The following is a 14,659-nucleotide window of genomic DNA, read 5'->3' on the forward strand; positions in this document are numbered from 1 at the left end:
CCACGTTTGCTTTTGTTGAACTTCATGAGGTTCCCATCAGCCCATTTCTCCAGTCTATCAACAAGGTCCTTCTGAATGGCAGGCCTGCTTTCCAGAGATTTGACTGCTCTGGTATCATGACTCAGTATTTATTTGCCATGCTATGAATTACTGCTTTTATTTAGTTTATAAGATTCAACAGCTAATCATGTCCGAGTTTAATGCATAAAGAGAAAGAAATGCTTCAAGAAAACGCAGTACAAGGGGAGGCAACTACCCTGGTTAAGAGATGTCCTATGCTCACTTTAATTCCTTGCATGTTAATTTACATGGAAAGTTGATAAAACTAAAATCAACATTAACATGCATACTTTGTGTTCTTCATTGTACTTATATTCTTATTCTTACTCTCAGTACTAAAACGATATCCCCTCTAAAAATCTGCCATAGGATCCTATTTTAAGGATAGTCTAAGTGTCAGGTCCTATCAGAATGAGCTTTGAAGCCAAAAATGCTGGTATTTCTAATACACCTCTTAATTCAATAGGAAGCAATGTGTTTACTATTGGATTATCTTAATGACCTTCACCTTAGGCAACAGATCATTTGGCTTTCCTAATGACATCTGAACTGTAGTGTGAATGTAGGTGGGAAGGCTTGGCCCCTGGTGGCTTTGCAAATGGGAACGAAAACTGACAACACTTGTACTTAGCAACTGGGTAATAAGTAATCAAATCTTGTGATATGCTAGCTTTTAGACTGGAACTTACTCAAAGGAAGATGACGATACATAGATAGTGACTATTGAGTGAATCAAGTGATTCTCGATTTTTTGCTTAAGTGCCTGCGACAAAGGTTCACAAAATCCTATCTGAATTCAAATACCGTGAGCAACATAGACCAGAAGCTAGCAAAATGACCTCTTTACTTCTGAGGAGAAAAACTGCACTAGTCCTGGCTAATCCTGTGGTCAGAAGGCAAAAGGAAAAACAAAACCCCAAACGAAGAACAAAAGAAGAAAAGCAAAGATCAAATATACATAAGGAGGGACAGAACAGAACTCCATTTAGCCCAGGCTCCAAGAGTAGCTAGCCATGAAGGCTTAGGGAATAGTGTAACTACAAGACAAGCTTATAATAATTACCTTCCAGAATAGTTGTACAGCACCCGGTGATCTGTGGCTCAAGCACTTCCTTAACCAAATGCAACGTCTTTGTATTCAATACCCTTCAATAGATTTTTTTTTCCCCATTAAGTTGTGCAATTCAATAGATCTGAGCTCATTTTGGCTATGTTTAGCTGGAGTGTAGCCTGAAAATTACTTTCTGTGCTCCTCTAAATTGTCTGTATGCTACAGACTGTGGATGGAGAGGCTATGATGACACATAGCTTGCTCACTCTGCTATCAGATGGTAAGTGCCAATCTGAAAGAAAGGGATTCTTAGAAATTTTGTAGAAGGTTTGCAGGGCTAACCCATGAGCCTCATTAAACTAGGTTTTGGTTCCCGGCTGGAGTCTAATACTGAGAGAGGCATTGTTATTCCCTTAGTGAATATACAGAGTAAGGAGAGGAAAAAAGGGGCTTCTCTACTATACCTGTCATGTCTACAAATAGCAGATAAATGAACCTCCAGTTAAATTAACTTGACACTGCCTTAGGTTGAGAGGCATGCATCAGTCTCCTATGGGTGAAGCAGGAAAAAATCCTTTCCTTAATACGGGTTTGTGAATGTTCTCACTTGTCTGTTAAATCCAGGACCTTGCCTTTTAAATCTCAGAACCCTCTCTTCTGCAGTAGTGGAAATAGAAGAACACCATCAAACCCCCTTCTATTTCATGCCATAGGGAACCTTCCTCTATTGTCTTCATTTGTTAGAAGATTTATTTTCTTCCACAGAAAGCTTTTTGTAATATGAATCCTTAAATCGAAGGGGAGAGAAATTCAGGAGCGCACATTGAAGCTTGGTCAAACAGTGGCTGATGACCCAAGGTGCTCCTGCACCATGGAGCTTTGCAGGTGGGAGCGAGAGAAGCGGGTGGTTGTGAAGTCTTCTGCCAAAAATATGGGGTCTCTGTGCTGAGGTTTCAGTCTCGCTTTTCACAAGTGTCAGAAAATCTCTTCATTGCAACAGGTGAGAAGTGGGAATGTCCTAGTTATACTGTGTTTGAACTTTTTACATAATTTTCACTCTTGTTACAACTCCATGGATTTTTCTTTTGAGTTTTGTGAATCCTGTACAAAACAGTCTCAAAAATGGTTTTATGCAAGTGACTAATTCTTTCAGGAAAGTTTGAGATGTGAAAACTGTTCTCAGTATAGGCCTGGTTAACATCTTACCCTAAGAAATAAACTGCCATTTTTTCTTCATTCAGAAAGGACTTAAATATTAGGCTAATGGAGCTTGAAAGATTAGTAATTTGCTATATAAAGGTTCAAAGACCTGAAAAAACCCGTTTTTTTCCCCCCAAAGCATCTGAATTAAATCCTTTCTTGCAGAAAAGCTTTGTCTTACCCCATCTCTACACAACCTCTGAAATACAAATCATTATCAGCACTGATCTGTTTAATTACTTTAAAGCATGACAGCAATTTCAATAACCTGCTACCAATGGGACCTTTGTCAGACTTCAGCACCGTTCCTTGTTCCCAGTTCTCCAAAGTTTACATAAACAATAACTGTGTTGTGAGTACCAATATATGGTGACTAGTATATCTAAGCAACAAACATGTTAAACACAGGATCACAAATAAACAGTGTTAAAATACACTTAGAAGGAGAATGTTTCTTTAGTCTTACATTTGGCTCCTAATCAAATGCTCTGTGGAAATACTGTTTATATGTATGTCTGTCTACATTTAATTATAGATATAAATAATATATATATAAAATTTCCTTCCAAAAGTTAAGTTAAAACGCAGTCATTTGGGTGTCAAAAATACAAAATACAACAGCCCAGAATCTTCCTCTTGCTCAGACAAAGCAAACAGTGGCAAAAAAATACTCAAAGAGCTAAAAGACAGAAAAGCAAATAACACCTTGTCCTCCCAGCAAAACCGCCTAAATTTGCAGTATGAGCAACGCTCACTAAAATGCTCTAAACCCAACAATATTTTACCAGGACTGAAGACCCAAAGAAATAGCACACTTTAAGTAACCATAGCAATCAACCCCAGTGTAAGAAAACCCTAATAATCTTAGATTTGTAGCAGCGTAAAAAGTCTATTGATATTATTGGCTATAACAAGAATCGTTTTCTACTTGATAGCTTTTTCCCATTCTGACGAGAATGACACGATATTGACAGATGTATAGATAATAATGAAAAACTGTTTCTATTTCCTGTTTACTTTTAACCAATTCAACCATTACCCAAGAGAAATAGTGTTTTCCCAGTATCCCAAGCATTCCCAAGCAATGTGTAATCAGAGAAACCATTAATACCAGCAGGCTTATTTTTATACTGAATAATAGCTACAAACACTTTGATGCCCAGACAGCTAATTTACAGTTGAGATGGTACTAGTTGTGCTATCTTTGCACTCATCTGGAAACACTGGAGTGATGCAGTGAAATTAATTCCCTCTATATTTGGATTCCTAACTTTGGTAAGGTATGTTTTGCAATATTGAAAAAACATTGCCGAGAGAATAAAGGTTTTTTTCTTGATTGATGTTCCATCTACATTCTTTTTAATCTCTGCATCTATGTATATCAAAAGAAGTAGACAGCATATAGGGAGCTGGTGTTGACCTTATAGTCTATCAGAGATCATCGTTACACTCTTTTTCTCATATAATCAAGGTCCCACTGCATACACAGAACTTCAGTCTCCAAAAAGAACCACCCCGGAGGCACCAGAAGTACTTTTCCTAACATCTGATGAATTACACTCAAATGTGACTTAAATGTTTTTTGGGGGAGGGGAAAAAAAAAAAAAGGCAAAGAAAAAGCATTTTTCCCTCTGGTCTAAGAAATGAACTTCCCCCTGGATTGTTTCTCTCTCATTTCTGAGTACAGAAACTGGCCTAAGTTACTGGGATGTTTAAACTTTTAGGCAGGTACAGTTAAGTGAAATTCAGCTCAACTTGCAGTAGCGACGCACCGAGCTCTCAAAGCAGCTTAAGGGAGTGGGAGAAGGAGATCCTGGGGTTTTTTCATCGCTGTCCCAGGAATCTAGTGTCCCAGGGGAGGAACTTTCCCGCTCCTATTTGAGCACTTTACTTAGTCATTGTAAGTCCCTTGTCAAATTCAAATCAACTTCCCCTTATTTGGCCTGGACACACAAGTGAGGATGATACTGGTTTACACTTAAGGTTGCGGTTATTTAGTCCATACATCAATGTATCAGAAGGTTTTTAACGCTATGGCTTGTCCTTCTGTGTCCCATCACTGGGATCCCTTAGCCCATTTTTGACAATGTTGAGTAAAGAATAAGGAACCTTATTTTCTACCCCCTTTCTTTCCAAAACTTAGTGACTTAAAATTTAAGGCTATAACTTGAGTTGCTGGTGTAAATGGCATAATATTAGAAAGCTGCAATTCTATATGTGGACCAGCACAAGATAAATGGATGATAGATCTGTGACAGTATTTTTAAAGACAGCACGGAAATGCAACATGGATTACACTCCTATTCTCAAGTGAACCTGAGCAACCATACATACTTGTAGGCATATATACTCCACCCCTTTACCAGTTCCCCAAAACTCAAGCTTTTTACACTTCTAATACTTTTTGTCTTAGTCTTTCAGCCTCCACTCCCCACATATGGCCAGGACAGAAGCAAAATTGTCACTGACAACACAGAGAAATTCTCTGCAAGACAAATACATCCAGAGGAGTCTACAGAGCTGTGTAGCTCACTGTAAAGAAGATACAAACATTTGATCAGCTGAATAGCTCCACAAACTCCACTGTTTAAACTGCCTGGGTCTCCAGTAACTACAGTGGGAGATGAGACACTTAACAAAACCCCAAAACAAATTTAAATATTTTCATCTGTAGCCAAATCTTACCCCAAGATGTATTCTTTCATAGGGTATAGCTGTTAAAATCTAAGAAGGGTTAACACTTATAAACTGTGATTCTAAAAATTAGTAATTTATTAGATTTGGGCACAATATCATGAGATAACGGAAGTCACCACTCAACTAAACGCAAAGATTCTGTCCCAAAATATACCTCCTGTTGACAAGAATCTGAAATCAGTAAGAAAGTTAAAAATAATTCTTTCTGAAGAAACAGAAAAATAATTTATCATAAAAATTATATAGCAAAAAAGATGTGCTCTGAGAAACAATGCCCTCACGCTTAGTCACATAAAATTTTTAGTTTGTCTTCCGGTGTGCAGTTTCTATTAAGTATGTGTTGTCTGTACTATAGCACTAAGCTTTCCATATGGGCTTTAAATCAAATTCCAGTTTGTTATTGATACACCCTGCATGAACAGATACTCCCTAAAGAGTAATGACCCCACACAGCACTTACAATGGCATAATTTTCTCCAGTGAAATGAGCACAGTAGTACTAAAAGGCCTCAGAGCTGTTTCTAAATAATTTCCTGCTTATTTTCTTTGTACATCTTTTCCAAATTAGTACAATGAATTTGAGTATTTCAACACCATCTTTCGGATCCTCCCTTAACAGAAGAGCTCATAGTTTCTTTTCTGAATTATCTCACCAAATCTTAGCTGTCTCAACTAAAGGATGCCAGGTCCATACCCTAGCTCCAAGGGCAGTCAGAATGGAGCAACCTGTGTCCGTGTTCCTGCTCTCCAAGCCTCCCAAAGAGAGTGGCCACAACCAAACCGTGCCATGGAGAGAGCTCCTGGCCCAGGCTGCCTCCCAGACTGTGCCCAGGAATTGTTTGGGTCAATGCTACTTGGCTCAGGTCAAAGCGTGACCACACAAAAGTTTTAATATAGGTGATCATATTCCAGTAGGAAGGAATCTTCTTGGTCACTGTCTAATTTACTACTATAGACACAACTAAATGCCGAGTCTACCTTATTACTGTGATTGAAACAGAGGGACTTCCAGAGCATGATTTCTTGTACCCCAAGGTGCATTTACCTGTGTTTCGGTGTCTTGTCCAGACACAAATTAATTGTATCTGAACGCAGACAAAATTAAATGGGAGCAATCTAACCTTATGTGAACAAAGGATATATTCCAAACACATCTACACTTTATTGCAATCTACTGTATTTTGCACAGGGCTCACTGCATTTCTGTGAGCTTTGTACAGATTTCCCACTAACAGAAGCGTACTAATGAGCAGTACAGGAAAAATCACATCCACAATGAACTTCCTAGAACAATAATATGTATCCGTAGTTTTTAAATACCTAACATAATTGATAGGACAACACACCTTAAAGAACCACAAGCTTCTGCCAATCCCCTTCTGTAGGGATGTAACTTAGTTTTAACATTTTGCTGGCATCTAGCCTGTTTTCAAGGTACTGTATCCTTCTAGGGAAGTTATTTTCCCTCCACTGTTTATTCAAACTTGCAATGTACTATGAAAGCATTATGGTAGCTACTGCAACTGAATTATTGCCATATAACATCTGAGTGTTGGAAATATATCCCTAAACTAGCAGTCAGAGTGACAGATGAATGGTGTTTCTCTTAATCCTAGGGGAACAAAAGTGAAACAGAGCATTCACAGCGTGATGCTCTATGCATTCCTTTGTATGTCAGTTGAGATTTCTGATGGGAAGACTTCTTCCTGGTGGGGGAGGTATTGGAACTATAAAACAAATGATAAAAAATGGATATTTACAGAATGAGAGAGAAGTCAGCTTTGCAATGATGTTGACTGAAGTTTTAAAATCGCTATACTTGATTTTGATAACAAGACATGGAGAATTTGATAGGGGTTCACATACAAAAATTTAGCAGAACTGGAGTTACCATTCACAGAATCACAGCCAAACCTGCAGCTAGTTTTACTACGGACAGGTCACCTGAGAGGTTCAGAGTAGCAACATAAGGACACAAACACCCAAAACTGCATCTCTACCCAAACCGCAAAATAAGGAAAAAAATGCAAAGATTTTAAATGAGCATGCACCTCCTTCCCACACCAATTCAGCCATATCCCACAGGAATCCTAACTCTCCCCTCTAAATTACTTTTAAGAGACAGAGGAAAGCAAAACTGCAATCCACTTGCAAGGTTTTACTTATCGTGAATTCTGTCATGCAACAGGCAATAGAAGGGAAATTGAATTCCCGAGCACCACCAGCTCTGGTTATTCCAGAGCCTAACCTGGACAATAACAAAGGGGTGTTAGGTAGATCGCCGTTACATGTGTTATTCTCGAGAGACTGTCATCTGTTATGAAGACAACGTCTATGATCCGAATAGCTCTCCTTCACGTGCACAGTTCAATTACATCTATGAACGAGAATAGTTTATTCCATCTATAACTGTTCTGTTCTTACGCTGAGGAGCAGCGTTTCACTGGTGGTTTAGTGCTATCTTAGGAGGGCAAAATACTCACTGTTATGAAATGAGACAGAGGTGCTATTCCAGTTTTTATTTTGTTTTGATTTTGCCAATACAGTTGGCTGGTTTGCTACTATTTATTGCTATTATTGAAGTTTTTATAGTAAGTCATCTAATCACAATGTATCAATAACATAATCTCGTATTATGACAAAGTAATGTGAATTTTGTTCTTAATTTCTGCCCTGTATTTTAAGAGTATTCCACTTTCCTTTCCACATTGCTACTATTACTGTTTTTTAGATATATTTGCTTCAAATTAAAACCACAGGATACATCAATAAGTCTATATACAATCCTAGAAGAATGTCCTTTCTTTTTAATATGACAGCGTTAGTGGGTGTTTTTTAGTCAAAAGTGTAGAGTTGTTTGTTCTCCTTTAGTAATGTTTGAAAGTGGCTTGGAGCTTTGCTTACTCCTCTGTGGTACAAATACAGAGTCAACCTCACAGAACAGCAAGCGATCTCATGAAGTCTTAGCTCTAATTTTATAAAATGTTTTAAAAGAAATGAATACAAACAATATTTGCTTTTTGTATCATAACTGAAACCATACTGCTAAACAATCATATCCTGTTTAGCCCATAATGACATCAGAAATATATGTATATCATCTGCTCTGGACAACTTAGCATGATTTTGGCCCAAGGCAAAGTGGAACTGAAATTATTTACAGTTGTCCAAACCAAGACAACCACACATTTCTGAGGTAATTGATACCTAAAAGGAACACTGCCTTTAGATCACAGTTCATGATTTAAGTATACTAATTCCTTAAAGAACGCTGTTAGAATTTTTAAAGTGTCTATTAGATTTCCTCCAAAACTTAGCATGGGTTAAACAATCTACTGCACAAAGAAAATGTGATACACGAGATTAGTCCATCCACTAACAACCCTTCCTTTAGGAATGGATCGCATTTCCTACTATCTTTGATTCCTTTCCACCCACCTCAAAGTGACAACAAAATCCCAAACAAAACAAAGCCAAAAATATGTTAAACATTTTGAATAGCATGACTCAACCAATCTTTCATGTTTTATCATTAGTTTTGAAAACTAATAAGAAAGAAAATATATAGTACTGACTTCATACCTGTATATAATTCATTCTAAAATAAGTAGATCTTGATTTTTCTTTTTTTTTTTTTAACATGGAAACAGATCAAGAGTTCACAAAATGTAATAAAGTAAAGCAATTGAGAGAAGAATTACTTTATATATATATATATACACACACACACTACAGGTCATGAATTATACTCTAGTGAGAAAAAAACAAAACATGTAGTCAGATGAAAGATAAATATTTGATTACAGGAACTCATTCCTTGACAGACAAACACAGAGTCAGATTTGTCCTTGTCTAGGGCAGGGAACTTCATACTCCTAGCAACTTGTGTAGTTTTTTACACCAAAAAAATATTATACTGGAATGACAGAAGAGAATGTGAAGTCAAGCACACAACCCATTCATTCAGAACAGTGCTGTTATGTGTTTTTGTGCGTACAAGCTCAAAGGATTTGCCTGCCTTTATGCAAAATATAACATTTTGCATAAATAAATAAGTAAGAAAGCAAAGCAAAGCAAAGAAACCATCAGTTTCCAAAACACAAACAGTGTTTGAGAACAACTGTTCTGTGACACTGATTCTCAGCTGGGGAGAAATGGGACCTGTTACTAGCCAAATTCTTAGAGAGAAGGGATTCTTGATTAGATTTTGAGTAACTGTAATGGGGAGAATAAGGGTTAAGAGGACTGGGAAACTCCCAGTTCTGAAAAGGGGCTCCGCTAAGAAGAAAAAATGAGACTTACAACTAGGCAGGATAAAAATCGGGTTATTTCTTAGAATTTTCCATGAAATCCTGAAGCTGAAATGAGGCCCTAATAGTCAAATATTAAATACAAAAAAATTACTGAATGCATCAGCCACCTCAGCATGGAAAAGAAAATCAAACCAAAAGTAACCAGCTTCTACCACTGAAAGGGTATAAAAAGCACTCTAAAACCAGCAAGTTTCCAAAAGCCACATACACTATATTACTGACTAAAAAGGATGGAAATTGGCCCAAACACTAGTGTGGGATTGTGAGCGTGCTCCTGGCACAGTTTTGCCCTTGACATTCAGTTGCCCACACAAGACATGAGGAGGAATTGGGCACAAAGAGGGGCCATGGGCTGTTCTCCATATTCGCTACGGACAGGGCTACCGAAAAGACAGGGTAGCCCTGTCCACCTACAGAAAATTTAGCCACAGGGACCGAAGCTGAGCCATGTTCACTTAGGGACATGGTTTAGTGGGCATGGTGGTGTTGGGTTGACGGTTGGACTCGATGATCTTAGAGGTCTTTTCCAACCTTAATGATTCTATGATTCTATGTCACCTGCCTTCAGGGCCAGAGAACTGGCCCTGGCCTAGTTTATTAATTAATACAGATACAGCCTTTGGATCTTATAAAAAATTCAGAGTAAATGACATTCAAGAAGATGCTCTGCTGATAGAGAGGACATGGAGTTGATAAGATCTATAAGATGTACTTGCTATGATGTAGTATCTTGTGCCAGTATTGCTAAACCTCAGTGAAACCGAGTAAAACTGGTATCAAAACCAACTGGTATCAAAACCATCGTTCCGCAGACTTCCATGCTAACACAGCTATACCGCTTCTTGATCCCACCTAGCTTTTTGACAGTGATACAGTACTGCATTCTGTAATGTAGACATAATTTTTCGTAAGTACATAGATCAGAAAATAGGACTTGAAAGCAGGATGGAGAGAAGAGCATATACTGAAGCACATTTGCACAGAATATTTTAATTTTATTTGTAAGCTGCGTTATATGAAAAGAGTCCTCAAATGCTATTGAAACAATTTTCTAATGAGAGGAATAATGAAAAAGAAAAAAATTGTTGTGAAAAATGCATGTGAAATGTTTATAAATAGAATCTGCTTCCTAAAGGAAGGAAATACAAATACATGGCAGACAGAAAGATCCATAACTACCCTTTCATAATCTTCCTTCTCAGCATGCTTGCTTAGATATCAGGAAACATTTGAGGGAATAAGAAAAATATGGAAATAGGATTCTTCAGACCATCTGGACAATAGGAAAAAACATGTAACAATGATATAATATGCAGCATGAAAAAGGCATCAGACCAGCATGATGTATGAAATATTTCACAGTTTTCTCTGCTGGAGCCGGGTATCAGTAAAAGAAAAGAATTACCTCCATTCGCTCTTGCTTGACGTCATCAATCTCATCATCTTCAAACATGGCTAAGAGCTCTCCAGTCTGGTCAATGGAGTTGAGAAAGTCTTGAGCAAGCTTCTGCCGTTTGTTGGTGTTATTACTGTTGAATTTGTCTTCACAAAGGTAAGCAAAGAACAACAAACAAGTTATTTGGCTTCTCCAAACATCAACCGATGTCTCTAGGAGGGACATGTTTTAGAATCAGATGCACTGTGCAGAAAAGGCCTGTTCTTGCTGTCCTCCTCATACAAGTTGTGCTACCTGAACAAAGTGATGTCACTGCTGTGCTGCAGTAGCACTGCAGTAAAAAATCAACTTTAGTGTTTTCTAGTATAACCTCATGTTTTTTCGTAATCTAGAGAAACCTAGTCTACTGCTCATATATCATTATTTCTCACTGAAGGATCCACAGCGGACAGAGCTGTAGAAGAAACCACCCTTCTTTGGTTGTACAAAAACCTCACTTGTACAACAGAATATATAGAGGAAATGCTCTTTCCTGAAAGCACGCAGAACATCCTTATTACCTACAGCCTAAAGCAAACCATAGCACAAACACTAAGATGCAGCTCCACAGGTGACGAACCATTGCTCTACAGTAAAACCTAGAGAACCCTGGCAAGGTGATCTCTGTTGTTCTAAACAGAATAGCAGCTATAAAGACATTAGCTTCACAAAACAAACTTAATGGCTTCAATTACCAAAGCCTGCCAGAAAATGCAATCTTTAATTCCCAGATGAACCGTGTTTAGGAAGCATTTCATGAGCATCTAAATGGCTTACGAAAATTGTTTATTTGTTTTAAATAATGACACAGACTTAAGTATGAAAAAACCAAAGCTGTCAGGTAGGAAGCTATACTGCCAGATTGTTTGCACGAAACAATATACTTTCATGTGTGGTGAAAATAAAATGCCACGGGCAAATTAAATCTCAAATGAGTTGACAAAAACTCATCCACAGATTGACTAAGTCAAAGCAAGGAGTACAATGTTTACCTAATATCAACGTGGATGCTCAGAGGAACCAAACACAAGGAATTCATTGTAAGGGAAAAAAATAAAAATAAAAGGCTCTGAGAAAGGAAATAAGTTAAATGCAGAAAGTTGTGTATGGACATTGCTAGATGTTATAAAAGTATGGCAAGCTTTAGATTTGCTATGATAAGCTTTAACTTTTTACAAAGGAAATGCTAATTCTTCTATTAATATAAATCAACAAAACTTTATACCAGAAAATTATATGGCATAAATTAATATATTTTTAAATCACAGAGCTTTTCCTTTAAATGCATTGCTTATAAAATCTGTGACTTGCTCATTGAATGGGGAAACAAAAGTGTTTCTCATTTTTTAAATTACAGATTCAAAGTTTAAAATGTTAAACCACACTGAAAACAAGCCCAGGTCATATATTAGTATACAATGACTTCAGATTATGGGATTTTTTTTGTAAAACATGTCAAAACCCTTTGATAATAATTTAACAAATGTCCATTCAATTGCACGCGGTAGCTGCCGCATTTAAATTACACATGCTGAAATCAATTAGCCCTTTAATCAGCACCAGTTTCTTACTTCGACAGAGTCCTGACATTAAGCAGTCTCAGTCATCATTTGGATGGTAGATGCAAATACTTACTTTTGAAGTATTTCAAATGGAAAAGCAGAGATTTGAAACCAAATTACTCCGAAGACAATATTTTTCTGTCTTTAACTATTAAGCAAGACATTAATACTTTGCATTGAGCTGTTCAGCACTTTTATAAAATATCAAGCCTCCCCCAAATTAAGTAATAGTCTTTCTACCTTCAAGGAGGTCATCTTCTTCTATTCCTTTGACAATTTTAGATTTGTAGTCTCGAAAAAACATGTATTTAAGTAGCCTTCTAAGCTTCTTCTAAGACAAAAAAATACATTTATATTACTATTATATAGTTATTTTTTATTTAGACTAACTTTGTAAGACACAAACATACAAATGTGTAATGCATTACTCAGCAAATACAATTTTTTTAATGTTCATAATTTTTGATTCTGCAGAAAATCCATACATAGAAAGTACATCAAGGTCAGTAGCAATTCCACAATAAATATTATTTATTTGAGCTCCTTGGTACTTTGCTTGCCGACTGTGAGACAGAAATGGGTTTGACTTTCAGAAAGCAGTAATTCAGAAATCAGGCTTCTTTAGGGCATTCCAAAATCTTTGCTTAGTTTGGAAATTCAAACCTACAAATGCATATTTTCCTGAACTTTGACATCCATATTGACCACTGCTTTCAGTATGGCCTTATGGATCATATCAGATAAAGAAACTGCAATTGGTTTTCATGTTTAGTGTTTTTTAATTTTGATATGGTTTGGGTCATTAGGTTTCACGTACCGAATGAGGAAAGAAAAACAAAGGGGAGACAAAAGGGGGCGGGAAAGGGGGGAAACTAAGGAATAAAAAGAGATCCAGGAAATAATGTTGATAAAAATAGTTGATAATAATTTTTTCATAATTTTGAAATTTGAAGAAAGAAAATGAATCTAATCTTCATATGGAAAATTGTGGTTTTTTAATTATTGACCTGCTCTACTTATTTTCCAGAGAAAGCAAGACCATCCCTAAATTTGGAGATTTTAGTGAGATAAAGTACAGGAAAAATATTACAAAGGAAACATCAAGACAGGATTTACTGACAGCCTAGATGCCAAAAATGTAATGTCGCACTGTCAAATGTCACATCTACACCCTGCATAACTAGGAGGAAATTAGAATGATTGATTTTTAATAAAGGGGATATAAAGGATAAGGATCGATACTTATACCTTTATTAAGAAATTGTTTTGAGCTCTAAGGTACAGTACCCACCCTAAAGCTAGTGAAAAAATCTATTCATAATTGAAGTTACCGGAAAAAATGAGAATTAATTAAAATGTTATGCAATTATTGTACTGTGCACAATACAATGCAATTGCAGAGCAGATATACTTTTAAATAAAGCTATTCATAATGATGGACTCCTTTCACATAGGTTAAGCAAAGCTTTAAAACACGATAAGCAGCTTACTATGTAAAGTAAGAAAATTCTGTTTTATTACTGTACCTTATCTTTGCGCATTAAGAACAGGAGATCTTCAGCAGAGATGACTCGAGCTCCTCTCAGCTGAGAAATTTCAGCTGCTTGCTGCAACTAAAATAAATTAATAAATTAGGACGGCTGTTTCTGTGTTAAAAAATTTATTCACTCGGGTTTGTTTTAAATAAGTTCAGATAATATTTTGCATGGTAGTGCATAGCAAAATACAAGCTATGCACTAAAACACAAGCTGGGACTCTCAAAGGTGTCACTCACTAGGCTCTTGTTAGCCAAGAAATGAATAACAATTTTACAAAAAGACTGAAAGACTTTTGACAAATCTCAAGCAAAAGCTTTTTTGTTTATATTTAAAATGAATGCTTTTAAAAAGCGCTACATCCCTTTTTTTCTTTCCTTGCACCACGTTAGCCCAGAAAATGAATATATAATTCTCTCAGGCAATGTAAAACTGCCAAATTCTTGCCATAGCACTTTATCTGCAACTGTGGAAGGGTGGCTGATCCCTCTCAAAATTTTTTAGAATAACAAATATTAATTTTAAACAGCTTACCTAAGTATTTTTTGAAAGAAACTCTACCCCTACTTGACTTATCATTAGTACAAACCAGGCTCACATGAAGACTTTTTTAGGCATGCTCTTATTTCCTTTGAGAAAAAGAAAATTAATTGATAGGAAACACCAACTCTATTAATAAATTAATTGGAAAAACCTTCTTGAGCAGACCAGGCCATTCAGATATGGAAAAGATAAAGATGGGATTGAGCAATGAATGCCACAAAAATTGATAAGAGGTAGCCAAAGGAGTGTAAAGCAGAGAACT

At 36.7% G+C, this 14,659-nt stretch overlaps 1 protein-coding gene across 5 annotated transcripts in view; it reads right to left on the minus strand.

Moving 5' to 3' along the window:
* The window catches only part of SUPT3H (SPT3 homolog, SAGA and STAGA complex component), a 288,049-nt gene that overhangs the window by 80,866 nt on the left and 192,524 nt on the right, over nucleotides 1-14,659 (minus strand). For all 5 annotated transcript variants that reach the window (XM_076332635.1, XM_076332634.1, XM_076332633.1 and 2 more), the window contains 3 exons: nucleotides 13,845-13,931; nucleotides 12,559-12,649; nucleotides 10,727-10,863 (listed from right to left, as the gene is read on the minus strand). In XM_076332635.1, the coding sequence (XP_076188750.1) occupies nucleotides 10,727-10,863; nucleotides 12,559-12,649; nucleotides 13,845-13,931 (315 nt within the window). The remainder of the gene's footprint in view (nucleotides 1-10,726; nucleotides 10,864-12,558; nucleotides 12,650-13,844; nucleotides 13,932-14,659) is intronic.

Source organism: Aptenodytes patagonicus, chromosome 3 (genome assembly GCF_965638725.1).
Source record: "Aptenodytes patagonicus chromosome 3, bAptPat1.pri.cur, whole genome shotgun sequence".
NCBI classification, from domain to species: domain Eukaryota; kingdom Metazoa; phylum Chordata; class Aves; order Sphenisciformes; family Spheniscidae; genus Aptenodytes; species Aptenodytes patagonicus.